The 27,213-nt window shown below is 44.8% G+C and overlaps 2 protein-coding genes across 5 annotated transcripts in view; one reads left to right on the top strand and one right to left on the bottom strand.

The window, feature by feature from the left end:
* The window catches only part of LOC126035499 (polycomb group RING finger protein 3-like), a 135,945-nt gene that overhangs the window by 94,911 nt on the left and 13,821 nt on the right, over positions 1–27,213 (bottom strand). For all 4 annotated transcript variants that reach the window (XM_049794153.1, XM_049794152.1, XM_049794154.1 and 1 more), the window contains exon 2: positions 4,110–4,150. The gene's annotated coding sequence lies outside the window, so the exon portion shown is untranslated. The remainder of the gene's footprint in view (positions 1–4,109; positions 4,151–27,213) is intronic.
* On the top strand, positions 20,905–21,879 carry LOC126035482 (syncytin-1-like). The gene has a single exon (XM_049794124.1). The coding sequence runs from the start codon at positions 20,905–20,907 to the stop codon at positions 21,877–21,879; it is 975 nt and encodes a 324-aa protein (XP_049650081.1).

Below are 27,213 nucleotides of genomic sequence, written 5' to 3'. Positions count from 1 at the left end.
GGAGCAGGTTCCTAGCAGGACCTGTGGATCTGTGGAGAGAGGAGCCCATGGAGCAGGTTTTCTGGCAGGACTTGTGACCCCGTGGGGGACCCACGCTGGAGCAGTGTGCTCCTGAAGGACTGCACGCCATGGAAGGGACCCATGCTGGAGCAGTTCGTGAAGAACTGTAGCCTGTGGGAAGGACCCACATTGGAGAAATTTGTGGAGGACTGTCTCCCGTGGGTGGGACCCCACGCTGGAGCAGGGGAAGAGTGTGATGAGCCCTCCCCCTGAGGAGGATGAAGCGGCAGAGATAACGTGTGATGAACTGACCGTAAAGCCCATTCCCCATCCCCCTGCGCTGTTGGGGGGTTGGTAGAGAATCCAGGAGTGAAGTTGTGCCTGGGAAGAAGGGAGAGGTGGAGGGAAGGTGTTTTGAGATTTGGTTTTATTTCTCATTACCCTACTCTGGTTGATTGGTAATAAATTGAGTTAATTTTCCCCAAGTTGAGTCTGTTTTGCCCATGACGGTAATTGGTGAGTGATCTCTCCTGTCCTTGTCTCGACCCACGAGCCCTTTGTTATATTTTCTCTCCCCTGTCCAGCTGAGGAGGGGGTAGTGATGGAACAGCTTTGGTGGGCACCTGGCGTCCAGCCAGGGTCAACCCACCACAGTAGGCAAACACTGGCACAAGTTGCCCAGAGAGGTTATGGAGTCTCCATCCTTGGAGATATTCAAAACCAAACTGGACACAGTCCTGGGCAATCTTCTCTAGCTGACCCTACTTGAGGACTAGATGAGGACTACATGAGGTCCCGTCCAACCTAAATGATACTGTGAAAAGCATGTTTATCAGCAGCTAAATTTTTCTGGACAATTCCACTTGAAGTAACATTCTTTTGCTCAGACTACTGACATTTTCTGCACAGGTAATTAACCTGATATGTGGCAGATAAGGACCAGCACTATATAGCAAGCTAATACAAGGTCCAAAAAAAGCTTAGATTAGGAAGACTGAGAGTAGCCATCTTGCTTTAACTAACCCTATTCTCTAGGCAAATCCAAGCTTTCCTCTTAGTTCCTTCTACAATATTATCTTTCAAAAAAAGGTATGAGAGAGAAGGTAATACACTCCCCACCCCCATTTTGGAATGCAGGCAACAGGCTCTGTAAAAATCCCATCTTCCTACCTCTTAATCAGCAAGCACCTTGTCCAAAAAGAAGCCAAAAGTGAATTTGAAAACTCTTTCCAGAGCAAGTAATCCAGTCTAATTTTGAATTTAAAAAGGAAAAAGAAATACCTCTGAATAGTAAATACATATTTCCAGTATACATAAGTTGTAAGGTGGCTTGTAACATTCAAACACAACTTATTATGCCTTCCAATAGTTCAAACAATAATTGTAACTGAGGGAAGTCCTATGGCCATTGTTAAACAAGAGATGGATTTGGAACAAATTATCCCATCCCTCCTGACTCTATAATCCATTAACCTAGTGCCCAGATTCTTACCTGTATTCAAGTTTAAATGCATTTTGTCCCAAATAAATAGGAAGTGCCCATGTAAAGCTCAGTCTATTTAAAATTGCAAAACAGATGAAATCACATTGTTCACCCCTATTAAGCAGGGAATCAAATAATACCTCATGCATTGGTCTATTCAAGTGATATGACAGACAAATTTCTTATCCTTTGGACTGTTTTCAAGCTGCACTGAGTACTTGAGGAAAACAATATCTGGCCATAATTACATAGAAATCAACTCTACTTAATTAAGATAGCATGATCACAGCATTTAAACCTTGTTGCTTTTACAACTAGCAGAAAAAGATTAGCGGTGAAAGTAGCTGTAGCTTTAAGTTACAAGAAGAGAGTATAAGTTTACCTTTGCAAAGCATCACCTAGACTAAAGTCTTTTTGCATCAAATTCTTACTCTTAATTTAAAAAAAACCCCACATCTCCAAATTCAGCCTTCTGGATTAGAGACTGATTTATAAACTCACTAGAGTGCACTGGAGTTAATATGGGAAATACACACCTATATATTAACTAAAGATGTTTTTAGCTTGGCTTCCTTCAGTAACAATGCTTATGTGAATAGTCAGTGCATACAAGATGCATGCCCAAGAACTTCTGAATCTTTCATCTGATTGCAGTCGAGTTCACAGGCAGAAATCTCATAGATATTTATGTTCTTAAATAAAAGCAAACAACCAAGGAGGAGGGACCAGGACTTGAACATTTGCAATTTTACCTTCAGCTTTTGAATGTCTATTTTCCACAGATGAACACAGCAAACCTTCAGCTGCCACCAAACCTCTATCCAAAATATTGTTTTGTAGTGATTGGTGGAGAGTTACAGAAAAATCTTAGCATAACTTGTTGTTATGGGTTTGTGTGGTGGGTTTTTTTGGTAGCGGGGGAGGGGGCTGCAGGGGTGGCTCCTGTGAGAAGCTGCTAGAAGCTCCCCCAGCTCCAAGTCGGACCTGCCTCTGGCCCAGGCCAACCCAATCAGTGACAGTGGTAGCGCCTCTGGGATAACATATTTAAGAAGGGGAACGTGCAGGGAGTAGGGGGATTGGAATCTGAGAGGAACACCTATGCAGATACAGAGGTCAGTGAAGAAGGAGGGGGAGGAGGGGTGCCTGAGGAGGTTGATGCCCCTGCAGCCCATGGTGAGACGGCAGGCTGTCCCCCTGCAGCCCATGGAGGTGAATGGTGGAGCAGATGCCCACTTGCAGGCTGTGGAGAAGCCCATGCCGGAGCAGTCAGATGCCCCTGAAGGTGGCCATGACTCCATGGGAAAGCCTGCGCTGGAGCAGTCTGTGACTGAAGATCGGCTCACGGAAAGGACCCACACCAGGGAAGTTCGTGAAGGACTGCAGCCCGCAGAAAGGACCCATGTTGGAGAAGTTTGTGAAGGACTGTCTCCTGTGGGAGGGACCCCATGGTGGAGCAGGGGACAAGTGTGAGGAGTCCTCCTCCTGAGGAGGAAGGAGCAGCAGAGACAATATGTAAGAAAGTGTAAGAAAGCAAGAAACATGAAATGTGAGAAATCAGCCTTTTGCAGGTTAGATCACTCATTAGGACCCTTGCAAACAGAGCTTAGAAGCCAGTGAAACAAGCAGTTCTGTGATGAGCTGAAGAGCTGGTTTTAACCCCCAAAAAAGAAGTACTTTTCACTAGGAAACATTCTTTAAACAGAACCAAAAAATCCACATTGTGACTACTTGAAGAAATAGGAGACCTTCTAAAGTTTCAGAGACCTGACTCAATCCTGAAAAGAAGGAAAAGTTTTATTTTGAAAAATTAGAAAAATGAGAGTACTAAAAAGATTGAATGAGACCTAGCTTTCTGTGAGAATGAGAAAAAGGCTATTTTTCTAAAATCTGTTCCAAATTGTAAGAAAGGGAAGAGATTCCCTACAATTTCTTGAATGAATCCTGAAATTGGTAAGGGAAGAACTAGCAAATTTAATTTCTAGGAGAGTGCTTTTGCTAGCAGCTGTAAAGCACTGTATTATTCAGACACAACATATCAACACTGGAGAGGAGTAAAAGAGGCAGACCTCTGAACAGATGGAACATGAAAACCAAAACAAAAAGCAATCAAATCCAAATATCCAGCCAATATGCCAAAATGACTGTTTGAACAGAGACTAGTATTTCTTCTTTTTGGTTCTAAATAATGTTATGTTATACCACACTGAGGCTAGGAACAGTATCGGTGCCTGATAGCCCAAGTATTCAACCAAGGGATGGAGTAGAGGAAACTACAAAAGTATTTGGAGTACAGTCTCAATTTAAAGAAAATCCACAACAGGAGAGGGTGGAAGGGGGGTAGGCATGTGTCAGTCAAGTATCCTCATTCATGCTATACTTTCTCTACTAAGGTAATGTCTTGTTAAAATTATCAACCAGAAGGGTTAGCAGTATATTACAGACCTCTTCAGTAAAGTTATGCCACTAACAAAACAGGTTTGAAGAAGCAGCTTTCAGAGATTCCAGCAAAGAAAACTTATTAGACTCACAGAAACAGAGGACAAGCAAAGAGACCCCTCCTCAAAGGAGTGGCTTTATCATTAGCGTATATGCTAGTCAGGAATATTTTGGTCTACATGAGACATACCTCTTAAAACTGCATTTCTTTTCAGTCTGCCATCCAGAGACCTGAAAAGACAGAAAAATAATCTGAAAGTTAGCATCCAAAACTCCTTAAAATCCAGCCACCACATAGAAATCTTAACCTACTAAGCTCACCTAAGACTACCTACATGTATTAATTCAGAACAACTCAAAGGAAAAAGAAACATTCATTTTTTATAAAGAAAAAAAAAGGAAAGCCTGCCAGAATTAGAAGAAAAAGGAACTTCAAGAAACACCCATATAACATCCTCTATGAAAGGACAAGCTTACCACAGAAAAGTAAAAACAGCCCCAAATTCAAGCAGTCCTGATACCATGTGGTGGCAAAAATACCAAAAAAATCAATTATTTGCTGTACTGGGTCTGGATGGGATGGAGTTAATTTTCTTCATAGCAGCCTGTATGGTGCTAACCACCAGCATAAAGGGGATTGTCCAGGACTTCAGTTGGCTGGCACCTGCAATCCCTCCAAAGCCGCCTCTGACAATCACAATACGCATTGTCATCCACAGACAACTTGGAGCCCACCATGCGTAGCAGAGCTTATTCAGGAGGAAGAGAGCTATGGCAGCGCAGTGCTGTTTTGGATTTGTGACCAAAACAGTGTTGATAACATACCAATGTTTTAGCTATTGCTGAATAGTGCTTACACAGCGTCAAGGCCTTCTCCATTTCTCACTCTGCCCCACAGCGCATAGGTTGGGATGTGCAAGAAATTGGGAGGGGACTGCCCTGGTTTCATTAAACCACGACAGGGACACAACCAGAACAGCTGACCTGAACTGACCAAAGGGATATTCCATGCCATATAACATCATGCAGCAGCAATAAAATCAGAGGGGAGGGGGATTTTGGGTAAGTAGCCATTGCTCAGGGACTGTCTGAGCATGGGTCTACTTGTAGGAGGTGGTGAGTGACTGCCTTTGCATTGTCTTTTTGTTTTCATTTTTTCTTTCTTCTTCCTCTTTCCTTAGCTTATTATATTATCTTTATCTCAAAGCATGAGTTTTCTTGCTTTTGCTCTTCTATTGTCTCCCCTGTCCTGCTGGTGGGGGGAAGTGAGCAAGTGGCTGGGCTGAGCTGCTAGCTTGGGTCAACCCACCACATCTGCACAAATGAGAATGACAGAAGAAAATGACTGGTCTGATAAAAAGATTTGGGTTTGAAGAGCAAGCAGTATTATTCTCAAAATCTATTTAAAAGTATCTGCTCTCCATTTCACTGAATTTTCAAAAAATTTTCAGATGGAAATCTGTCATATCTCCAAAATCTTCATATATTTTCCAACATAAAAGGAAAAAATATTTTTCCATCACTTTCCAAACAGAGGATAATCACATGAACATTTTAGCTTGACAAAAGAAGGCAATTTTTTTAAAGTTAATTCACACAGGAAATATCCAGATGTTATAAAGACAATGAATACTGCTTCTTTATCTTCCTCCATCAAAATCAAAGACATAGCCTGCAATTATTAATTTTGCTTTTATATTGCTTAAGGAAATTATAAACACTATGGTACAATGATACTTCATGACAGCAATAGGTGAAAACCAGAATAAAATGCAACTGAACAATCTCTCAGCACCTCCTTCAGGTACTTTTTATTTACCGCATTCAGAGAACAAAGAAATGTTAAACAGTGCCACACTGAAAGCAAAGTAGAGTGGCATTAAATGCCTTTGTGTTGGTACCAACAAAAAAAAAATTCACACGGAGAATAGAAAATCCCTTGGCTGTAGAGGAGAATGGACTTGAGTATGCATCTGCTGCAACAGAATTCATTCCTTAAGCAAAAAAATGTCCTAATTTATATTACAGTTGAAGAAACTGAATTACAGGTTTACCACCAGAGCATTCTGAAAACACATCACAACACAAGTTTATGATCAATGAAGATGTTTTCTAAGACAAGCCCAGGGGTCTCTCTGTCCCAAGCCAATGGATGTGGCTGCTGCTTTCCTGTTTGCAGGTTCAACCAGTAACAAGGCTGAGTGTGTATCCCAGAGATGCAGAGATGCGTGCACACATACTCTCACAGAGGACACTAACATGGCCAGCTACACAAACTGCCACAGATAGGGTGCTGCCTTTAACAATACCCACATATACTACCAGAACTCACATAAAACATAAGTACAGCTAGCCAAGTTTCCCTCCTCCTTTCTGGCTGATCAGGATTTAAGTTCACTAGTGAAAACACATGTATCCTCACTCTCTAGATTCACAAGCACACATACATTCAGAGATCCCTCAAATATCAGCACAGCCCCTCTGTCCATCTAATATCCATGCCCAGATCCTGAGCCCTCTTACCCACTATATGGGTCTTCTACTTGCCAGCTAGTCTAGTTTGATACTTGCTAGCAAACAGGTGCATGCACTCACACTCATTTTACAGGCACCCCCACACTCTCAGATCCCTCCAATATCGGCACTGGCCCTTTGCCAGTCTGATACTCCTGCCGAGATCCTGGGCCTCCTCCTTAAGGGCTAGTCCAGCTCGAAGTTTGCTAGCAAATTAGAGACACATGCACAACAGGTTAGGGTAAAATACAAACATTCCAACCCCCCCAGTAGCTGACACCTAGACACATGAGCCCTGTGACCTGCCATCCCCACCTCAGCTGCTGATGTTGTGACCCTCACTCACTTTACTCACCCTGGTCTCCCCAGTAGCCGGCACCCAGGACACAAATGGGCCCTATGACCCACAGTCCCGGTCCAGTGGCTGATACCAAGACCCTCACCCACTCCAGTTGCTGGCACTGAGACTCCCACTTGCTCTAGTTGCTGGCACCACAGGCCCAGGGGTGCATACACCCCCGGTCTGACTCCAATTGCTGGCCCCATATTCACTCATATCCATCCCCCCCAATAGCTGGCAGCCAGACACATGCTCCTTAGATCCATGGCCCCTCCAGCTACTGATGTTGAGACACTCACTCACTCCAGCCACCTAAAAGGAGAGCAATAAGTTCAAACTTACTTGGAGCAAGGAAGTTTTGCTGGAATTAATAAAATGCCTCAAAATTAAAAGGATTTTTTTCTTCAAAATAAAGTTTTAAAATATTCAAAGCTTTGACAAAATTCTTCCTGCTATGTTTAATAAAATAAACTAGCTAGAAACACCTTTATTGTTGAATAGAAAGAAATAGTTCAATATTTACATTTTTCTTTAATAAGTGAAGTTATGATTAGCAGCATGCATAGCCTCTCTATGAGAGAGTTAATCTATTTGTGATGGCATTAGATTTTTCATTATTACAGCCATTTCTCAAATACTCATATCTGAGCAGTACTCTTAAATAATTTTTCCCATATGCGGGAAGCTATCAGCAGAGGGCGTCACAAACTAAATAGAGCAGGTAAACAGGTCAATGAATTAATTTTCATCAAGTGGAAAGAAATACCTACGATCCCATCTCAGTAAGAAAGGCCTGACAACAAAGGGCATAATAGAATAGCTGTTTTAATAAGATAGAATAAAAAGAGGAATATTGATAGCAAGTAACTCTTATGTCCCTTCAGATGCTGGGAAACCTGCTTTCATGCAGCATTGAACAGACCCCAGATGGATTTTTCCCACAGCATGCTGTGTGGATCCTGTCCATAGAGTGGTTCCTGCTCCCTCCCATGCCATGGTGCCTTTTATTTTGTGTAAAAACCAGAACTATATATATTCTTCTGATAATTTGGAATGTTATCTCTGTGATAACATCCACCAGCACACAGCACAGGCCGGCACGGGGCATTCCAGCAGATTCCCTTGCAGCATCTACTCATGCTAACCTATGGGCTTTTCAAGCTTTAAGTACAAGGCCCAATAGAGAAAACATGGCCTGCTCAAGATCACTAACTCCTTGAATACAACGTCTTCTGCAAAGCTCCCAATACAGGCACTCAGTGCCTTTTTTTTAAATCAGTTTTCACAGGTAAGGTCTGCCCTCAGGCCTCCCAGGTCCCTTAGCCTAGTGGCAGAATCTGAGGGAGTGAAGCATTACCCACAGTAGGGGAAGAAAGAATTAGGGAACACTTAAATCGGACGGACACACACAAGCCCATAGAAACAGCTGGGATGTATTGAAGGGCACTGAGGGAGCTGTCCCATGTCGTTTCGAGGCCACAGTCTACCATCTTTGAAAGGTCATGGTATTGGATTGGTTCCTGATGACTGGAAAAAGGCAAAGGTTGCATCCATCTTCAAGAAGGACAACAAGGAAGATCCAGGGAACTACAGGTCAGTTAGCCTCACTTCAGTCCCTGAGAAGGTTATGTAGCAAATCTTCCTGGAAGCCATGTCCAGTTACATTAAGGACAATAAGGTGATTGGGAACAACCAGCAGGGATTTACCACAGGCAAACTGTGCTTGACCAACCTGATAGCTTTCTACAATGACATGATGGGTTGTGTGGACAAGGGGAGAGCAGTGAATATTGCTTACCTTGACGTTAGCAAGGCTTTTGAAATGATCTCTCATAGTATCCTTGTAGTGGAATTGGTGACGTATGGACTGGGTAAGTGGACCTGTCCTAGTTTCAGGTGGGAAAGAGTTAACTGTCTTCCTAATAGCTGGTACGGTGCTATGTTTTGAGTTCAGTATGAGAAGAATGTTGATAACACTGATGTTTTCAGTTGTTGCTCAGTAGTGTTTAGTCTAATGTCAAGAATTTTTCAGCTTCTCATGCCCAGCCAGCAAGAAAGCTGGAGGGGCACAAGAAGTTGGCACAGGACACAGCCAGGGCACCTGACCCAAAGTGGCCAACAGGGTATTCCATACCATGTGACATCACATCTAGCATAGGAACTGGGAAGTGGGGGCAGGGATTCACTGCTCGGGGACTAGCTGGGTGTCGGTTGGCGGGTGGTGAGCAATTGCCCTGCGCATCATTTGTACATTCCCATCCTTTTATTATTGCTGTTGTCATTTTATTAGTGTTATCATTATCATTATTAGTTTCTTCTTTTCTGTTCTATTAAACCGTTCTTATCTCAACCCGCGGGTTTTACTTCTTTTTCCCGATTTTCTCCCCCATTCCACTGGGTGGGGGAGGAGGGAGTGAGCGGCTGCGTGGTGCTTAGTTGCTGGCTGGGGTTAAACCACAACAGGACCAGAAAGCAGGAAGAAAATTGGCTGGACCACCAAGCTCAAAGGGTTGTGATCAGTGGTAGAAAGTCCAATTGACAGCCTGTATTGGGTTTGCATGGCAAGGTTTTAGTAGCAGGGGTGGCTTCTGTGAAAATGATAGTTCTTGTGAAAAGAATGAGTGAAAAAGAAGGTTGTCCCTCAATTATTAAAAGTATTAACTGTATCTCCTAATAAAATAAAGAGGGCCAGAGACTTGAAAAGCACTCTTGTCCTTCCAATGAGAAACCCTTGTACCTTCTAGGTTAGCTACTAATAGCATTTTCTGCATATATATATATATGTATTTAAACAGTAGTATCATTAATCCTAGAGCTGTCTGAGTGTGAGTTAACTGTGTATTTAAATTGTTTTTCTTTTGCAGTAGCAATGTTTTACTCATTTGTTAATCTTATATGTTTATACATGAATACAGATGTCTTGTTACTCACTAACTTTCTCTAAAAGCATTCTAAGATCTGTATGTTGAAAAAAAATACAAGCAGAAGCAGAAAAAAGCTAGAAACTTGAGATAGATGAGAATGGACAGTGTGTCAGTCACTGAAGGGGGTTACTAAACTGAGACCTTTGTTCAGAACCAGTGCAGCACACCTAACGTAGATATTGAGTTAGCACTATAAAACTGAGTGCAGGCAACTGGTAAAGAATGGTTGCTTATGAGCCTGCCATTCATAACATTTTGATAGACCTTCTTGTTCTTTCAGACAATAGTGCTTCATTATTTCAGATGCCTATTATATGCCACTAGTCTCATCTGAGATGTTTATCTTTGGTTGATTTTCCATAAACCATTATCCAATTTTTAATTTACAGAAACTGAACAAAGATTCCATGTTGAGATCTCCATATCTACCTTCACAGACTCTTCCCTTCCTTCCTGTAGTGATCCTGACTGGAAGACCATTGTACATTGACGAGTTAGTGATCCACATGGCAAGGTTTTGGTAGCAGGGGGGCTACAAGGGTGGCTTCTGTGAGAAGCTGCTAGAAGCTTCCCCTGTGTCTGATAGAGCCAATGCCAGCCAGCTCCAAGACGGACCCACCGCCGGCCAAGGCCAAGCCAATCAGCGATAGTGGTAGCGCCTCTGGGATAACATATTTAAGAAGGGGAAAAAGTTGCTACACAATAGAAACTGCATCCGGAGAGAGGAGTGAGAATGTGTGAGAGAAACAACTCTGCAGACACCAAGGTCAGTGAAGAAGGAGGGGGAAGAGGTGCTCCAGGCACCAGAGCAGAGATTCCCCATGGCGATACAGGCCGTCCCCCTGCAGCCCATGGAGGTCCACGGTGGAGCAGATATCCACCTGCAGCCCGTGGAGGACCCCATGCCAGAGCACGTGGATGCCCGAAGGAAGCTGTGACCCCGTGGGAAGCCTACACTGGAGCAGGCTCCTGGGAGGACCTGTGGACCCATGGAGAGAGGAGCCCACGGAGCAGGTTTGCTGGCAGGACTTGTGACCCCGTGGGGGACCCATGCTGGAGCAGTGTGCTCCTGAAGGACTGCATGCCATGGAAGGGACCACGCTGGAGCAGTTCGTGAAGAACTGCAGCCCGTGGGAAGGACCCACGTTGGGAAGTTTGTGGAGGACTGTCTCCTGTGGGAGGGGCCCCACACTGGAGCAGGGGAAGAGTGTGAGGAGTTCTCCCCCTGAGGAGGAAGGAGTGATGAACTGACCACAACCCCCATTCCCCATGTCCCCCTGCACTGCTGGAGGGGAGGAGGTAGAGAAAATCGGAAGTAAAGTTCTGCCCGGGAAGAAGGTAGGGGTGGGGGGAAGGTGTTTTAAGATTTAGTTTTTATGTCTCATTATCCTACTGTGATTTGATTGGTAATAAATTAATTTTCCCCAGAGTCAAGTCTGTTTTGCATGTGACGATAATTGGTGAATGAGCTGTTCCTCTCCTTATCTCGACGCATGAACCTTTTGTTACATTTTCTCTCCCCTGTCCAGTTGAGGAGGGGGAGTGATAGAGCGGCTTTGGTGGGCACCTGGTGTCCAGCCAGGGTCAACCCACCACACAGCCTGTTACTAGTGATGTCCTTCAGGGATCAATATCAAGGCCAAAACTGTTCAACATCTGACGTGGTTTAAGCCCAGCCAGCAACTAAGCACCACGAGGCCTCTCTCTCACTCACTTCTCCCCACCACCTCCTATGGGATGGGGAAGGACAATCAGAAAGGAGAGAGGGGGGGGGGAAATAAAAATAGAACCTCGTGGGTTATGTCCTGGTTTCAGCTGGGATAGAGTTAATTGCCTTCCTAGTAGCTGGTACAGTGCTATGTTTTAGGTTCAGTATGAGAAGAATGTTGATAACACTGATGTTTTCAGTTGTTGCTCAGTAGTGTTTAGTCTAAAGTCAAGGATTTTTCAGCTTCTCATGCCCAGCCAACAAGAAGGCTGGAGGGGCACAGGAAGTTGGGAGGGGACACAGCCAGGGCAGCTGACCCAAAGTGGCCAATGGGGTATTCCATACCATGTGACGTCACATCTAGTATATCAACTGGGGGGGTGGGGTTGGGAGGGATCTCTGCTCAGGAACTAATTGACCTGCCTTCCTGCCCTTTGGGCCCAGCCTTTCTGCTGAAACTGATAATGAAGGCATAAGGAAGCATCTGGGTTTGGGTTTTTTTTTTGATAGAGATACTGGTCTGAAACAGCACTCCAGCAGTTGGACTTAGATCATCCATTTATTTCTACTTTAGCTCTTTAGCAGCTGCTTAGCAAAGATTCAGTAATTATTGAACTAAATTAGATTCATGCTGGCAATTCCGGCTCAGTTTCAAGTTTTGACTCTAGAGTGATTATCATTTGTTTTACTTGCATTTTGTACTCAACAGAAAATGCAGAAAATGTTCAGTGTGCGGCAAACTTTTTTTTTTTTTACTTATATAAACAAGGAGACATTTCCTTCTGCAGACTTAAAGATGCATTTTCAGGTTAAGATGAAAACAAGTCTGTAGAATGCAATTGTTTAAAAATTCAGGAGTTAGTCTGATGATTGTGCTTGAGGAATTAGTATTATTTTTGGTGCTTATAAAGCATTCATTGCTGTTTTAAAACCAAATATTTGTGATCTGTGTTATAGTATTAGTTAGATAACTTCTGTATTTTAAAAATGCCAAAAGCAAGTTATCCTTGGAATAGGGTCTTGGCCTACTGAACAGACATAACTCAGATAGTTAGGCTAAAGTAGGAGGCCCACAGTTTGACCTTGTGTATGTTGCTATGTAGTTCTTAGGGAGGTAACTTTAGTTGGATAAAGCAAAATTAGAAAATTGTTATAAAAAATATGCATAACTGACAGAAATAGCAAAACTAAACTTATACAAGGATATTTGCCCAGCAACTCAGTATAACAATCAATAAGCAACAGCTTGGATCAGCCCACTAACCAGTAAACATGAAACATTGTGGAGGATGCTCTCCAGCTCAGCCTAAAGAGGTGGCAGCAAAACTCTACCTTCTGGGACACCTAACCGTGGAGGACCTCCAGGGGCACCTGAGGCCAAACTCGTACAGCTGGACCCACCACGCTTAACATCCTACTCCTCCTGACTACTGACAACTGCCACTCCTGTCAGCAAGGAAAGGGGAAGTAGAGACAACTATGTTTCTATAACTTTATAGTACTCTATTGTATTGGGTATATGTGGCAAGGTTTCGATAGCTGGATGGAGAGAGGAGGAGGGAACAAAAAGAGTGAGAAACAACAGTGGGAACACCAAGGTCAGAGAAAGGAGGAGGAGAAGGTGCTCCATAGCACATCCCCTGAAGCCTGTCCTCACCCATGCCGGAGCATATGGATATTCCTGAAGGAACTGCCACCTCTGGAGAACTCATTTTGGAGCAGATTGTTCCTGAAAGGACTGCAGCCCATAGAAGAAGCCATGCCAGAGCAGATTTTCCTGAAGGAACTGCAGCATGTGGAGAATCCACACCAGAGCAGAAGAAAAGTGTGAGAAGGAAGGAGCAGCAGAAATAAACTATTACGTACTGACCATAATCCCCCATTCCCCATCCCCCCTGCATTGCTTGAGGGGGTAGAAGAGTCTGGAGTGAAGGTGTGAAGTTAGGCATGGGAAAAAGGGGAGGAAAGGTGCTGGTTTAATGTATGCTGTTTTAATGTAATGATACTGCATATCACATGTTTATTTGCTGGATGGTCTCAAACCCAGGGTTTTAATGGTTTAACTAATTCACAAAACTTTCCTTGCAAACCACTATGCTATGGTAACTTTTCTACAAATAATGATCCTTAAAATGTAGTAACAGCTAAAAAAAGATGTAGACTTCTATATTTAAACATGTTTATCCTTGGATTATGTTCTTAAAATCATTTTTGTATATATTTTGCAATATGTTTTTCTAATCAGTGCAAAACATACAATTGCACTGGGTTAATGTTGGGGAATGTAACGAATCTACGGAATTCCTGACAGTTCGAGAACAGCGCAACCTCGAGCAGCTTGTAGTATATCCTTGAAGAGTCTGGAAAGATCCGAGAAGACCGGTACAAAACCAAGATAGTGATAAGAAGAACCGTCCTAACGAACTCACCAATCATGAATTGTTAGTTACTAACCAAACCAATCATATACTAACACATACTCTAAAGAAGGGTATAAAAAGGTGTGTTAGAACAATAAAGTAGCCATTTTGCATGATCCACTACTTGTCGTTTCCGTCTCTACCGCAACAAATGGTGACCCCGATGCGCCTGAGCGAACAGATCATCTAACGGCGATAAATCCAGCACTAGAGAGAAGTATACCAGCGGCGACGAGAGCTGCGAGAGAGTATACTGGCGGCGAGAAAAACGCTGCGGAGACGGAGCCCGGTGAAGCTGAGAGCAGTTGAATCTGCCTGGTCCGGACCTGAGCCTAGACACCTAATAAGGTGAGCCGCCGGGGACTACTATTGTTAGAATGGGGCAGCAATTAACTAAGGAAGAGGAGACAATTTTGTCTACCTGGAGAGCCCTGTTAAAAAGAAAAGGGGTTAAAACCTCCGAACAAAACCTGAGGAGGATTTTATTATGGTGTAAGACCCACGGCTTTCAAGCCACAACGCTTACTGCGTTTAGTGTGGGAGCATGGCAATCTGTGGCCTTGAAAATGTTTGAGGAGATTTCTAAGGGGCAGACAGACCTGTGCGAGTTGGCTGTCGTATGGCGTTTGTTAACTGAGACTCTGAAAGACTGGAAAGCAGATTGTGATGCAAAAGATCAGCAAAAGAATGATGAGAAATCAGTAAATGGTAACACGGAAACAGCTTCGGCTCAAACAACGGCTGCGGCCGATGCTGCGATTTCAGCAGTTGCGGGTAGAAAACCCCTCACGAGCAAAATTAGATCATACCCTTACTCACCTCCTCCTCCTACGCCATTAATCACTTTCCCAGGCGATGAGGGGCCCTCCTCACCTACTGGTGCGGCGGCAGAAGGGGTGACTCCATCAGCCCCCCCCGAAGAGAAAAATGTGGCGATTAACACTGAACCCGAAAGCCAGGGCCGTGCCGAAAACCAAGGCCGTGCCGAAAGCCAGGGCCGTACCGAAAGCCAAGGCCGTAACGAAAACCAGGGCCGTAACGTACGTGAGGGCCGACAGGATGGTGGGACTCAAACTGAATGTGAGGGCCGCACAGAAAATGAGAGCAAGAATGAAACTGAGGCAGAAAAATCTCTAATTGACGCTATGCGATCCCTGCAGCTTGCAGATAAATCCATACCAAAAGAACCTCTGCCATGGACTCTCCCTCCGTCCACAGTAACTGTGGTCCCGAGATCCCCTGATCAATTTTGGGAGGGAGTTAGAAGATATGCTGCCGACTCCGGCAACTGGGATCTAGTAGAATGCCTCAGCCAGTGCTCTCTAACACCTGCATTTCTAAAGCCTCTAGATAACACAGCGGGGCCTCTTGTTACATTTCCTGTTTTCAAAGCTGCTGCGGGCACGAACCGGCAAGATGAGCACACTCCAATCGGCTGGAGAGTAGTGCAGGATTTGCAGAATAAAGTACAAAAATTTGGAATTAATTCTCCTGAAGTGATGCAACTTCTTCGTATAATTAGCACAGATCTGCTGTGTCCATATGACATAATGCATCTGGCACAAGTGCTGTTTCAGCCCGTACAGTTGCAAGTATTTCAATCCACCTGGAGGCAGATGGCAAGCGCGGCGGCGCTGCATAATTCACGACTGCCATGGGACGACCCGAGAGTAGGCCTGGGAGAGGAAGCCTTGCTTGGTGAAGGGCAGTATAGTAACCCTCAGCTACAGGCTACGTGGCCTCCACTGGCTCTTGAACAGGCACAACATATAGGCCTTATGGCAATAAAGAGAACCATGGATTTGGCAGCCCCGAAGCAAAAATATGCCACTATTCGTCAAGGCCCCACAGAACCCTTTTTACAATTTGTAGAAAAAATATCTGCTGCCCTGGAAAAACGGGTAGAAGATGAGGTCTTAAGACAAATGCTATGCAAACAGTTGGTAAAAGATAATGCTAATGAGGACTGTCAAAAGATCATACAGGCTCTGCCAGGAGATCCTTCTGTCCCTGACATGGTAGCTGCATGTTCTAAAGTTGGGACGCTGGTACACACAGTGACCACCATAGTGAATGCTATGAGAAATTCTGGAAAGTGCTCTGGGTGTGGCAGCGAAGGGCACATCATGGTAACTTCTCCACACAAAACATCACCAGGTAAACAACCGGTGCACCACTCACCGGAGATTACTTGCGAGAAATGTGGGAAATCAGGACACTTTGCAAAACAATGTCGTTCCAAATTTCATGCTAATGGGCAGCCGCTACAGGGAAACCGCAAAACGAGCGCGGGAGGGCGCGCGATGACATCAAATCCCCCTCCAACAACGAGTCAACTCCCCTCTGTGAACAACTGTCAGCCGCAACAGCTGGCTCAGCAGGGCTGGATGTATCCACCGCCGACACAGTAACTCTAGTCACGAAAGACATTGTTAAGGTCCCTCTTAATGCAAGGGGTCCTATAGGACGAGGGCTGAGTGCATTGCTGTTGGGAAGATCAAGTAGCACGTTAAATGGAATAATTGTACATGTGGGAGTTATTGATGCTGACTTTACAGGTCAAATTTGCGCAATGATTTCAACCCCCTATCCACCAGTAACAATCCCTAAAGGTACTCGTATTGCTCAACTTGTTCCCTTTTTGAGCTCTGTTTCGAAAGCAGAACAGCGACTGCGATGCGATGGAAGCTTCGGCTCTACAGGACCCCCTCAGGTCTGCTGGTCCCAGACTGTCTCATCATCCCGACCACAAATGACGTGCACCGTGTCGAATCATGGAAAAATGCCAAGTACAGTAAGGCTTGCAGGGCTCCTGGACACCGGAGCCGATGCTACTATTATAGCCGATTATTTGTGGCCATCCACCTGGCCCACAGAGGAGGCTGGTGTGGGAGTACTGGGGCTGGGAGGGTCCACGCCTGCAAAGGTAGCAGCCACTCCAGTTCTGATTACCAATCCCGAGGGCCAACAGGCAGTTCTTAAACCATATGTGGCAGCAGCTCCCCTCACTTTATGGGGGAGGGATTGCTTGTCGCAATGGGGGGTGAAAATTACCACGGATTTTTATCGGGGGCCACTGTGTTGCAGGGTGTTAAACAACCCACGCTTGTTCTAACCTGGTTAACGACTAACCCTGTGTGGGTGAATCAGTGGCCCCTACCAATTGAAAGATTAAAGGCCCTGCAAGAATTGGTAGCAGAACAACTGGCTGCCGGACATATTGAACCATCTCATAGTCCGTGGAATACTCCAGTGTTTGTGATAAAAAAGAAATCAGGTAAATGGCGATTGTTGCATGACCTGCGGCAGGTCAATGCTGTCATGGCCACGATGGGGGCTCTGCAACCAGGCATGCCTTCACCTGCCATGATCCCTCACGACTGGGAAATCATTGTCATGGACCTTAAGGATTGCTTTTTTACAATTCCATTAGCTGCCCAAGACAAAGAAAAATTTGCATTCTCTGTGCCCTCTATCAATCATGCAGAACCAGCAAAACGATATCAATGGAGAGTTCTGCCACAGGGCATGAAAAATTCACCAACCATTTGTCAATGGTTTGTTGCACAAGCTTTGTCACCTGTACGGGAAAAATTCCCTACTAGTTATTGCTATCATTATATGGATGACATTCTGTTAGCATCAGACAACAAGGAGCAGTTGAATGACATGAAATATTTGACCATGCATTCACTACGACAATATGGGTTAGTTATTGCCCCTGAAAAAGTGCAAGTAATAGCACCCTGGAAATACTTGGGAATGACAATTACAAACAAACAGGTTGTGCCCCAACCTGTGAAGCTTAACCTTGCGGTTAAGACACTCAATGATGTACAGAAATTAATGGGATCCTTGAATTGGATCAGGCCCTATCTTGGACTGACTAATTCGCAGTTACAACCTCTATTGGACTTATTAAAACATTCCAATGATCCAACAGAACCCAGAATATTGAATAAGGAAGCATTAAATGTAATTCACAGGGTGGAACAATGTATATACAAGAAATTTGTTTCTCAAATTGATCTGTCTCAATTGGTGCAGTTCTTTGTACTAATTGACAAAACTGTGCCATTTGGTGCCTTGGTGCAGTGGAATTCTGAGTGGGATGATCCGTTACACATTTTAGAATGGATGTTTTTGTCATTCCGACCACGAAAAACTGCTCCTGGCTTGTTTGAACTTATTGCTGATATAATCATAAAAGCCAGAAAACGATGTGTAGAACTAACAGGACGTGATCCAGCTACGATTGTTTTACCTGTTCAAAATTGGTACTTTGAATGGTGTCTGGCGAACAATTACGAGCTGCAAGCAGCTATGGCGGGCTTTCAAGGACAGATCTCTTATCATCTACCGTCGCACCCGCTCCTGAAATTTGCTCGAGATATACCATTTGGGCAGAAAAATTTAAGCCAGCCGGAACCTGTGAAAGGTCCTACCGTCTTCACAGACGGTTCTGGAAAAACGGGTAAAGCAGCAGTAGTATGGTACGAGAACAACACTTGGAACAGCAAAGTGGTACATCAAAATGGTTCCCCACAAGTAGTAGAGCTACGTGCAATGGCTGTTGCCTTTTCTATTTTTTCTGCTCCTGTAAATATTGTAACTGACTCAGCGTATGTAGCTAATCTAGTTTCTCGACTAGACAAAGTGACTTTGACCATGTCAGACAATCAATTATTATTTGATGTGCTTTTAGACCTTTGGAAACGTATTCAATTACGAACGGAACCTTATTTTATCATGCATATCCGTAGTCATACCAATTTACCAGGTTTTTACACGGAAGGTAATGCCAGAGCGGATGCTCTCGCTTCTGCTATGGCTTTGGCTACTGTTCCTAACATCAAGCAAGAAGCTATATTATCACATCAATTTTTTCACCAAGGTTTTCGAGCTTTACGAAGGCAATTTGGTCTGTCCCATGCTGAAGCTCGTTCTATTGTAGCTGCCTGTCCTGATTGTCAGGGAATTCACACTCCGGCGTATTTTGGTACTAATCCCAGAGGTATACAAGCTTTACAGATTTGGCAATCTGATGTTACTCATATTAATGAATTTGGCAGACAAAAATATGTTCATGTTTCTATTGATACTTATTCTCATGCTTTGGTAGCAACAGCACATAATGGAGAAACAGGAAAAGATGTAATTCGGCATTTCCAGAAGGCTTTCGCTATGCTCGGGGTACCTCACCAAATTAAAACGGACAATGGCCCGGCATATGCTTCACGAAAAGTTCAAACATTTTTTAATCTCTGGGGTGTTACTCATGTCACAGGCATTCCCCACTCCCCCACAGGACAAGCAATTGTTGAGCGTGCACATGGCACACTGAAGCAGCAGCTTCAAAAACAAAAAGGGGGAATGGTTGGGGAACCACCACAGGCATGTTTAGATAAAGCAGTTTATGTTCTTAATTTTCTCCATTGTAGCGATAATTCTCCCCTACCTCCTCTTTTTCAACATTTCTCTTCTCTCTGTTCAACACAGAATTTACAAAAGGGTATCAAAGTACATGTTAAAGATTTAGTTACTGGTCAGTGGAGTGGACCATGTGAGCTATTAACCTGGGGAAGGGGTTATGCTTGTGTTTCCACAGATGCTGGTCCTCGCTGGGTTCCTGCTCGGTGTGTTCAGCCTGTATTGGAACCTGCCTCAGGGTGAAGGATGGGTGATCTCACAACCTAAACAAAATGTCTGGGTCACTTTAGCAAACATGACACATCAGGACACCTTGTGTCTCGCCACAGCAACCCCTGAGAATCCATGCTTGGTGGGACTACCCGTGGACACCTGGCCGAACCCACTGCGGATCTGTGATGGGTTAACCCTGGCTGAACACCAGGTGCCCACCAAAGCCGTTCTATCACTCCCCCATCCTCAGCTGGATAGGGGAGAGAAAATATAACAAAAGGCTTGCGGGTCGAGATAAGGACAGGAGAGATCATTCACTATTACCGTCACGGGCAAAACAGACTCAATTTGCAAAATTAACTCAATTTATTACAAATCAACCAGAGCAAGGTAATGAGAAATAAAATGAAATCTCAGAATACCTTCCCACCACCCCTCCCTTCTTCCCGGGCACAACTACCCTCCCGGATTTCACCACCAAGCCCCCCCAGCGGCACAGGGGGACAGGGATGGGGTTTATGGTCATCACACGTTATTTTCTGCCGCTTCACCTCCTCAGGACGAGGGCTGATCACACTCTTCCCCTGCTCCAGCGTGGGGTCCCACCCACGGGAGACAGTCCTCCACGAACTCCTCCAACGTGGGCCATTCCCATGGGCTGCAGTTCTTCACGAACTGCTCCAGCATGGGTCCATTCCATGGTGTGCAGTCCTTCAGGAGCACACTGCTCCAGCGCGGGTCCCCCACGGGGTCACAAGTCCTGCCAGAAAACCTGCTCCGTGGGCTCCTCTCTCCACAGATCCACAGGTCCTGCCAGGAGCCTGCTCCAGCGCGGGGTTCCCACGGGGTCACAGCCTCCTTCGGGAACCCACCTGCTCCGGCGTGGGGTCCTCCACGGGCTACAGGTGGATATCTGCTCCACCGTGGACCTCCCTGGACTGCAGGGGGACAGCCTGCCTCACCAGGGTCTTCACCACGGGCTGCAGGGGAATCTTCGCTCCGGCGCCTGGAGCATCTCCTCCCCCTCCTTCTTCACTGACCTTGGTGTCCACAGGCTTGTTTCTCTTACATGTTCTCACTCCTCACTCCGGCGGCAGTTTCTCTCCGTCCCAACTTTTTTCCTTCTTAAAAATGTTATCACAGAGGCGTTACCACTATCACTGATTGGCTCGGCCTTGGCCGGCGGCGGGTCCGTCTCAGAGCCGGCTAATATGGGCTCGCTCTCTCTCGAACACAGGGGAAGCTTCCAGCAGTTTCTTACAGAAGCCACCCCTGTAACCCCCCCCCGCTACCAAAACCTTGCCAAACAAAACCAATACAGGATCCCGAATCTCTGTGATTCTCCAAAAAGTTGTACAAAAAACTGGGATCGTGTGTATGCACATCTTTTGCCAGTCACCCAGGAACCCCAAGAGTTATAATTATTAGGATCTGTAATGATGGATGCTTGTGTGTTCTTTAATTACTCTTATAGCAATATTGCTCATCAGGGTCAAAATGTTAATGCAACTAGTATTCTCTATCGCAATGCAACTGCGTGGTGTAATTATACTGCACCTAATGCTTCGCGATCTTCTGTTGTTCCTCTTGCGCTACCTCCTGGCGTGTTTCTAATCTGTGGAGATCGTGCCTGGGGAGGCATTCCATCTAAACTGAATGGAGGCCCGTGTAGCCTCGGATGCCTCACGTTATTAACACCAAATATGTTAACGATTCTGAACATGACTCGAAAGCATAGACGAGTCCAAAGGTTTGCTCATCAGTTTAGCAGTTCCTGTCAAGATGACATCGAATTTTGGAATCGAGGCCAGATTTTAACAGCCTCCATATTGGCACCAGGAGTTGGCATTGCAAATGCCTTAAGAACTTTAAATAAGTTAGGATGTTGGCTTAATAAGCAATCTAAGGCCACCTCTTTAGCTTTAAGTAACCTTCTAACTGATGTTGGTAGTGTTAGACATGCTGCGTTGCAAAATAGAGCTGCAATTGATTTTTTGCTTTTAGCACAAGGACACGGTTGTGATGAGTTTGAAGGGATGTGTTGTATGAATCTGTCCGACCATTCAGAATCCATTTTCAGTAGTATTCAACAATTAAAGAAGGGAGTCAGGAAGCTGACAGAAAGCGATGAATTAGATTGGCTAACAAAGATGTTCAAGGGTTGGGGATTGTCTGGATGGTTGGTATCTTTGCTCAAAACTGTGGGGGTAGTGATCTTGGTTGTGATAACTGTGCTCCTAATGTTGCCCTGTCTTTTCAGTCTTTTGCAAAGGGCCCTGCAGGGGGCGGCCAGGACAATATTTTTAGCAGAAATACAAAAAGGGGGAATTGTCGGGGAATGTAACGAATCTACGGAATTCCTGACAGTTCGAGAACAGCGCGACCTCGAGCAGCTTGTAGTATATCCTTGAAGAGTCTGGAAAGATCCGAGAAGACCGGTACAAAACCAAGATAGTGATAAGAAGAACCGTCCTAACGAACTCACCAATCATGAATTGTTAGTTACTAACCAAACCAATCATATACTAACACATACTCTAAAGAAGGGTATAAAAAGGTGTGTTAGAACAATAAAGTAGCCATTTTGTGTGATCTATTACTTGTCGTGTCCGTCTCTACCGCGACAGGTTAAAGTGGAAAGGTTTGGGGGGGCACGGCTACAGGGGTGGCCTCTGTGAGAAGAGACCAGGAGCTGCCTGAAGGGAAAATTCAAATTGTAACTGCTCAGCAATGGTAATTTGAGACCAAGGATTGATCTAGCACGGAGGGCAAGAAGGCCTGACTGCAGAAGGGGTTAAACTGATTGGAAACCATAACAATCCTGGAAAAGGAGTTCTCAGGGGCCACTTTTGGTAAACAGAGCTGGCACTTGGAGGATGAACCCAACACCAAGTTAAGGCTCTTGATGCCAACACTCATATGATCAGTGCTGGTGCAAATGTATATAATGGATCGGCCTCTGTTGCATCTTTGCAGACTCCTTGCAGAATAGCTTGTGGTGGAAGGACTCTGCCCAATGCATTGCTCATTAAATCTCTTTATACTTAAGCACAAACGTGTATTTAATTCTCTTCAAGGGGTACATTAAAAATTCCCAACACTGCCTCTGCGTGGGACAGAGCCAGTTCCAGACAGCTCCAAAACAAACCCACCACTGTCCAAAGCTGAGCCAATCAGTGAAACTGGTGGCACCTCTGTGATAATGTATTTAAGAAAGGGTAAAAAATGCTGCACAGCAGCTTTGAGAGAAAGGAGTGAGAAAAAACATGAGAGAAACAACCCTGCGGACACCAAGGTCAGTGAAGAAGGAGGGGGAGGAGGTGCTCCAGGCATCAAAGCAGAGATTCCCCTGCAGCCTGTGGAGAAGACCATGGTGATGCAGGTTATTCCCCTGCAGCCCATAGAGGTCCACGGTGGAGCAGGTGGATATGCCCTGAAGAAAGTTGTGACCCCTTGGAGAGGAGCCCACACTGGAGCAGTCCGTTCCTGAAGGACTGTACCCCATGGGAAGGACCCATGCTAGAGCAGGTCTCAAAGAACTGCAGCTCATGGGAAGGACCCACGTTGAAGCAATTTATGAAAGACTGTATCCTGTGGGAGAGAACCAATGCTGGAGCAGGGGAAGAACGTGAGGAGGAAGGATGGGTAGAAGCAAAGTGTTATAAATTGACCACAACCCCCATTCCCCATGTCCCCCTGTGCCGCTGGGGGGGAGGAGGTAGAAGAGTCAGGAGTGAAGTTGAACCTGGGAAGAAGGGTGGGGGGCAGAGGAAGGTGGTTTTAGTTTTGTTTTTATTTCTCACCATCCAACTTCATTTTTAATTGGCAATAAATTAAATTATTTTCCCTAAGTCAAGTCTGTTTTGCTTGTGACAGTAATTGGTGACTGATCTCCCTGTCCTTATCTTGACCCACGAGTTTCTCCATCTTATTTTCTCCCTCTGTCTTGCTGAGGAGAGGGGGTGAGAAAAAGTGGCTTGGTGGGCATCTGGCAACCAGCCAAGTTTAACCCACCACACAGGGTCTTCACAGAGAAGGCTGGATGTTTGTGACTTCCAGCAACAGAATGAAGGCTCCTTCTTCTCCATCTACATTTACAGAACACGTTTAGCACAGCACCCTGGAAATATGAAAAGGAACAAACTCTGTCAATGGAAACATCAGTGACAGCTGAACCTGAACCAAGCAGATACATGAAGAGGAAACAGCATGCATGTCAGTCCGTTTGGATCTCTCAAATTTACAGGACAGTGTACTCTGTAAATTAAACTATTTTATGAGCTTATTAGGAAAGAAAACAAACACATATGACAAACAAAGGCTCAATCCCCCTTGTACAGACTAGTCTAGCAGATGAATTCACTACTTCATCACTTAACTCATGAAGTTTCTCACTCACAAGTTCTCTAATTCATAACTTGCAACTCATAACTTGTAACTCATTGTCACAGTTTAACCCCAGCCAGCAACTAAGCACCACACAGCCACTCACTCACTTCCCCCCCACCCAGTGGAATGGGGGAGGAAATCAGGAAAAAAAGTAAAACTCATGGGTTGAGATAAGAACAGCTTAATAGAACAGAAAGGAAGAAAATAATAATGATGATGATAACAATAATAAAATGACAACAGTAATAACAAAAGGATTGGAATATACAAGTGATGCACAATGCAATTGCTCACCACCTGCCGACTGATGCCCAGTTAGTCTCCAAGCTGCGATTCCCCCCAGCCCCATTCCCCCCCATTTTATATACTAGACATGATGTCACATGGTATGGAATACCCTGTTGGCCACTTTGGGTCATCTGCCCTGGCTGTGTCCTGTGCCAACTTCTTGTGCCCCTCCAGCTTTCTCGCTGGCTGGGCATGGGAAGCTGAAAAATCCTTGACTTAGTCTAAACACTACTTAGCAACAACTGAAAACATCAGTGTTATCAACATTCTTCTCATACTGAACTCAAAACATAGCACTGTACCAGCTACTAGGAAGACAATTAACTCTATCCCAGCTGAAACTAGGACAGGAGGTTGTAGCAAGGTGGGTGTCTGTCTCTTCTCCCAAGTAACAAGCGATAGGACAAGAGGAAATGGCCTCAAGTTACACCAGGGGAGGTTTAGATTGGATATTAGGAGAAATGTCTTCATCAAAAGGGTTGTCAAGCATTGGAACAGGCCACCCAGGGAAGTGGTTGAGTCACCATCCCTGGAGGTATTTAAAAGATGTGTAGATGTGGCACTTAAGGACATGGTTTAGTGGTGGACTTGGCAGTGTTAGGTTAATGGTTGGACTCGATCTTAAAGGTCTTTTCCAACCTAAATGATTCTATGATGATGGGTGTCTGCTACAGGCCACCTGTATTGGGTATATATGGCAAGGTTTTAGTAGCAGGAGTAGCTTCTGTGGGAAGAGGTAAGGGGCTGCCCCATGCCAGATGCAGTCAGTTTCAGCTGGCTCAGCAACAGACCCACCACAGGCCAAAGCTGAGTCCATCAGTGAAGTTTGTGGCACCTCTGTGAAAACATATTTAAGAAAAGACAAAAAAAACCCACCAGACAGAGAGAGAAACAGGAAACAAAAAAGCGTGAGAAACAGCAAAGGGAACACCAAGGTCAGAGAAGGGGAAAGTGGTGCTCTGTGGCACCACAGCAGATATTCCCTGCAGCCTGTGGCAGACCCCTGTCATGGTTTCAGCTGGGATAGAGTTAATTTTCTTTCTAGTAGCTGGTACAGTGTTGTGTTTTGGATTTAGTATGAGAATACTGTTGATAACACACTGATGTTTTCAGTTGTTGCTGAGTAGTGTTTAGACTAAGTCAAGGACTCTTCAGCTTCTCATGGCCAGCCAGCAAGAAGGGTGGAGGGGCACAGGAAGCTGGGAGGGGACACAGCCAGGGCAGCTGACCCAAACTGGCCAAAGGAATATTCCATACCATATGATGTTATGCCCAGTATATAAACTGGGGGAAGTTGGCTGGGGGGGGGGGGGGGGGGGGGGGGGGCGCAGGCGGATCACTGCTCAGGATGTAACTGGGCATCGGTCGTCAAGTGGTGAGCAGTTGCATTGTGCATCACTTGTTTTGTATATTCCAATCCTTTTATTATTATTATTATTGACATATTATTATCACTATTATTATTTTCTTCCTTTTCTGTCCTATTAAACTATCTTTATCTCAACCCATGAGTTTTGGGGTTTTTTTCAATTCTCTCCCCCACCCAGTGGGATGGGGGGGAATGAGCGAGCAGCTGCATGGTGCTTAGTTGCCAGCTGGGGTTAAACCATGACAACCCCACACCAGAGCAGATTTTCTTGACACGAACTGCAGCCTTCAAAGAACTCACTATCCTAATCTATTTTAATTAGCAATAAATTAAATTAATTTTCCCCAACTTGGGTCTGTTTTGCCTGCAACAGTAACTGGTAAGCAATCTCCCTGTCTTTATCTTGACCCATGAGCTTTCTCATCCTATTTTCTCCCTCTGTCCCACTGAGGAGATGGAGTGAGTGAGCAGCTGGGTGGGAGTTTGGCCCTTAGCCAAGGCTAATCCAACACACCACCTGATCAAGAAGTAGATGAGGCTTCCTCCAGTTTTTTAAAGGAATCTTCAATGTGTGCAGGCCCTGGTACTCATGGGGGACTGTAAACACCCTGATATCTGCTGGAAAGGCAATGTGGCTGGGTACAAGCAATCCAGGAGACTTCTTGAGTGTGCCAAAGAATTTATTGATGTAGATGATCAAGCTAGGGGAGATGCTCTGCTGGATCTGTTAATCATAAACAAGGAAGAGCTGGCTGAGAATGTGAAGATCAAGGGCAGCCTTGGCTGCAGCAACCATGAGATAGTGGAGTTTAAGATCCTAAGATGAGGAAACAAGGCAAACAGCAAAATCATATTCTTGGACTTCAGGAGAGCAAATTTCAGCTTATTTAGGGATCTGCTTGACAGGCTCCCCGGGAGACTGCCCTGGAGAGCAAAGGGGCTGGTTGATCTCAGAGGAGAACTTCCTCAAAGCACAAGAACAGCCTATTCTGACAAGCAGGAAGTCTAGCAGTATGGATGAACAGGGAACTCCTAGGGCTACCCAAGAGGAATAGAGAGACATTACCCAAGTACACAGGGATGGAATTAAGATAGCCAAAGCTTAGCTGGAGTTGGAACTAGCAAGGGATGTGAAGTGCAACAAGAAGGGCTTCTCTAATTATATTGGCAGTAAAAGAAAGGCTAAAAAATAATGTGAGCTCCAACTCAGTGGGGCAGGGGACCTAGTGAATGAGGACATGGAAAAGGCTGAGGTACTCAATAATTTCCTTGCCTCAGTTTTCATTGATAAAGTTTTCCCTCAGGTCTCCAAGTCTACCAGCAGAGTCTAGAGGGAGTAAAGCATTACCCACAGTAGAGGAAGATCGGTTTATTAATAAAGTCAAAGTGTTGCTATCACCGATCAGAAAGCAAGAGGGCAGCAGTCTCCCGTTTAACAGTAAAGACTGTTAACTAGAGAGAGGTCCATTAATAAACGTTTCAATTTGCAAATAAAATTGCCAAAACTACGGTCCATGTTGTAGCACAATGGTGCTTTAATGACATTCCTTCCTTCTGTGCCAACTCTCAGCATAAAATTTAATTCTCTGACTTGAGACATTTGACAAATATTTAAGATTAACAAAGTAAAGCACTCTCCCTGAGATTCAGATTTAATTGAGACTTTGGATGTGTTTGAATATAAGTTTAAAGCTTATGA

This window comes from Accipiter gentilis, chromosome W (assembly GCF_929443795.1).
Source record: "Accipiter gentilis chromosome W, bAccGen1.1, whole genome shotgun sequence".
Taxonomy (NCBI): Eukaryota; Metazoa; Chordata; class Aves; order Accipitriformes; family Accipitridae; genus Astur; species Astur gentilis.
This window is presented reverse-complemented; position numbering and strand designations above follow the sequence as displayed.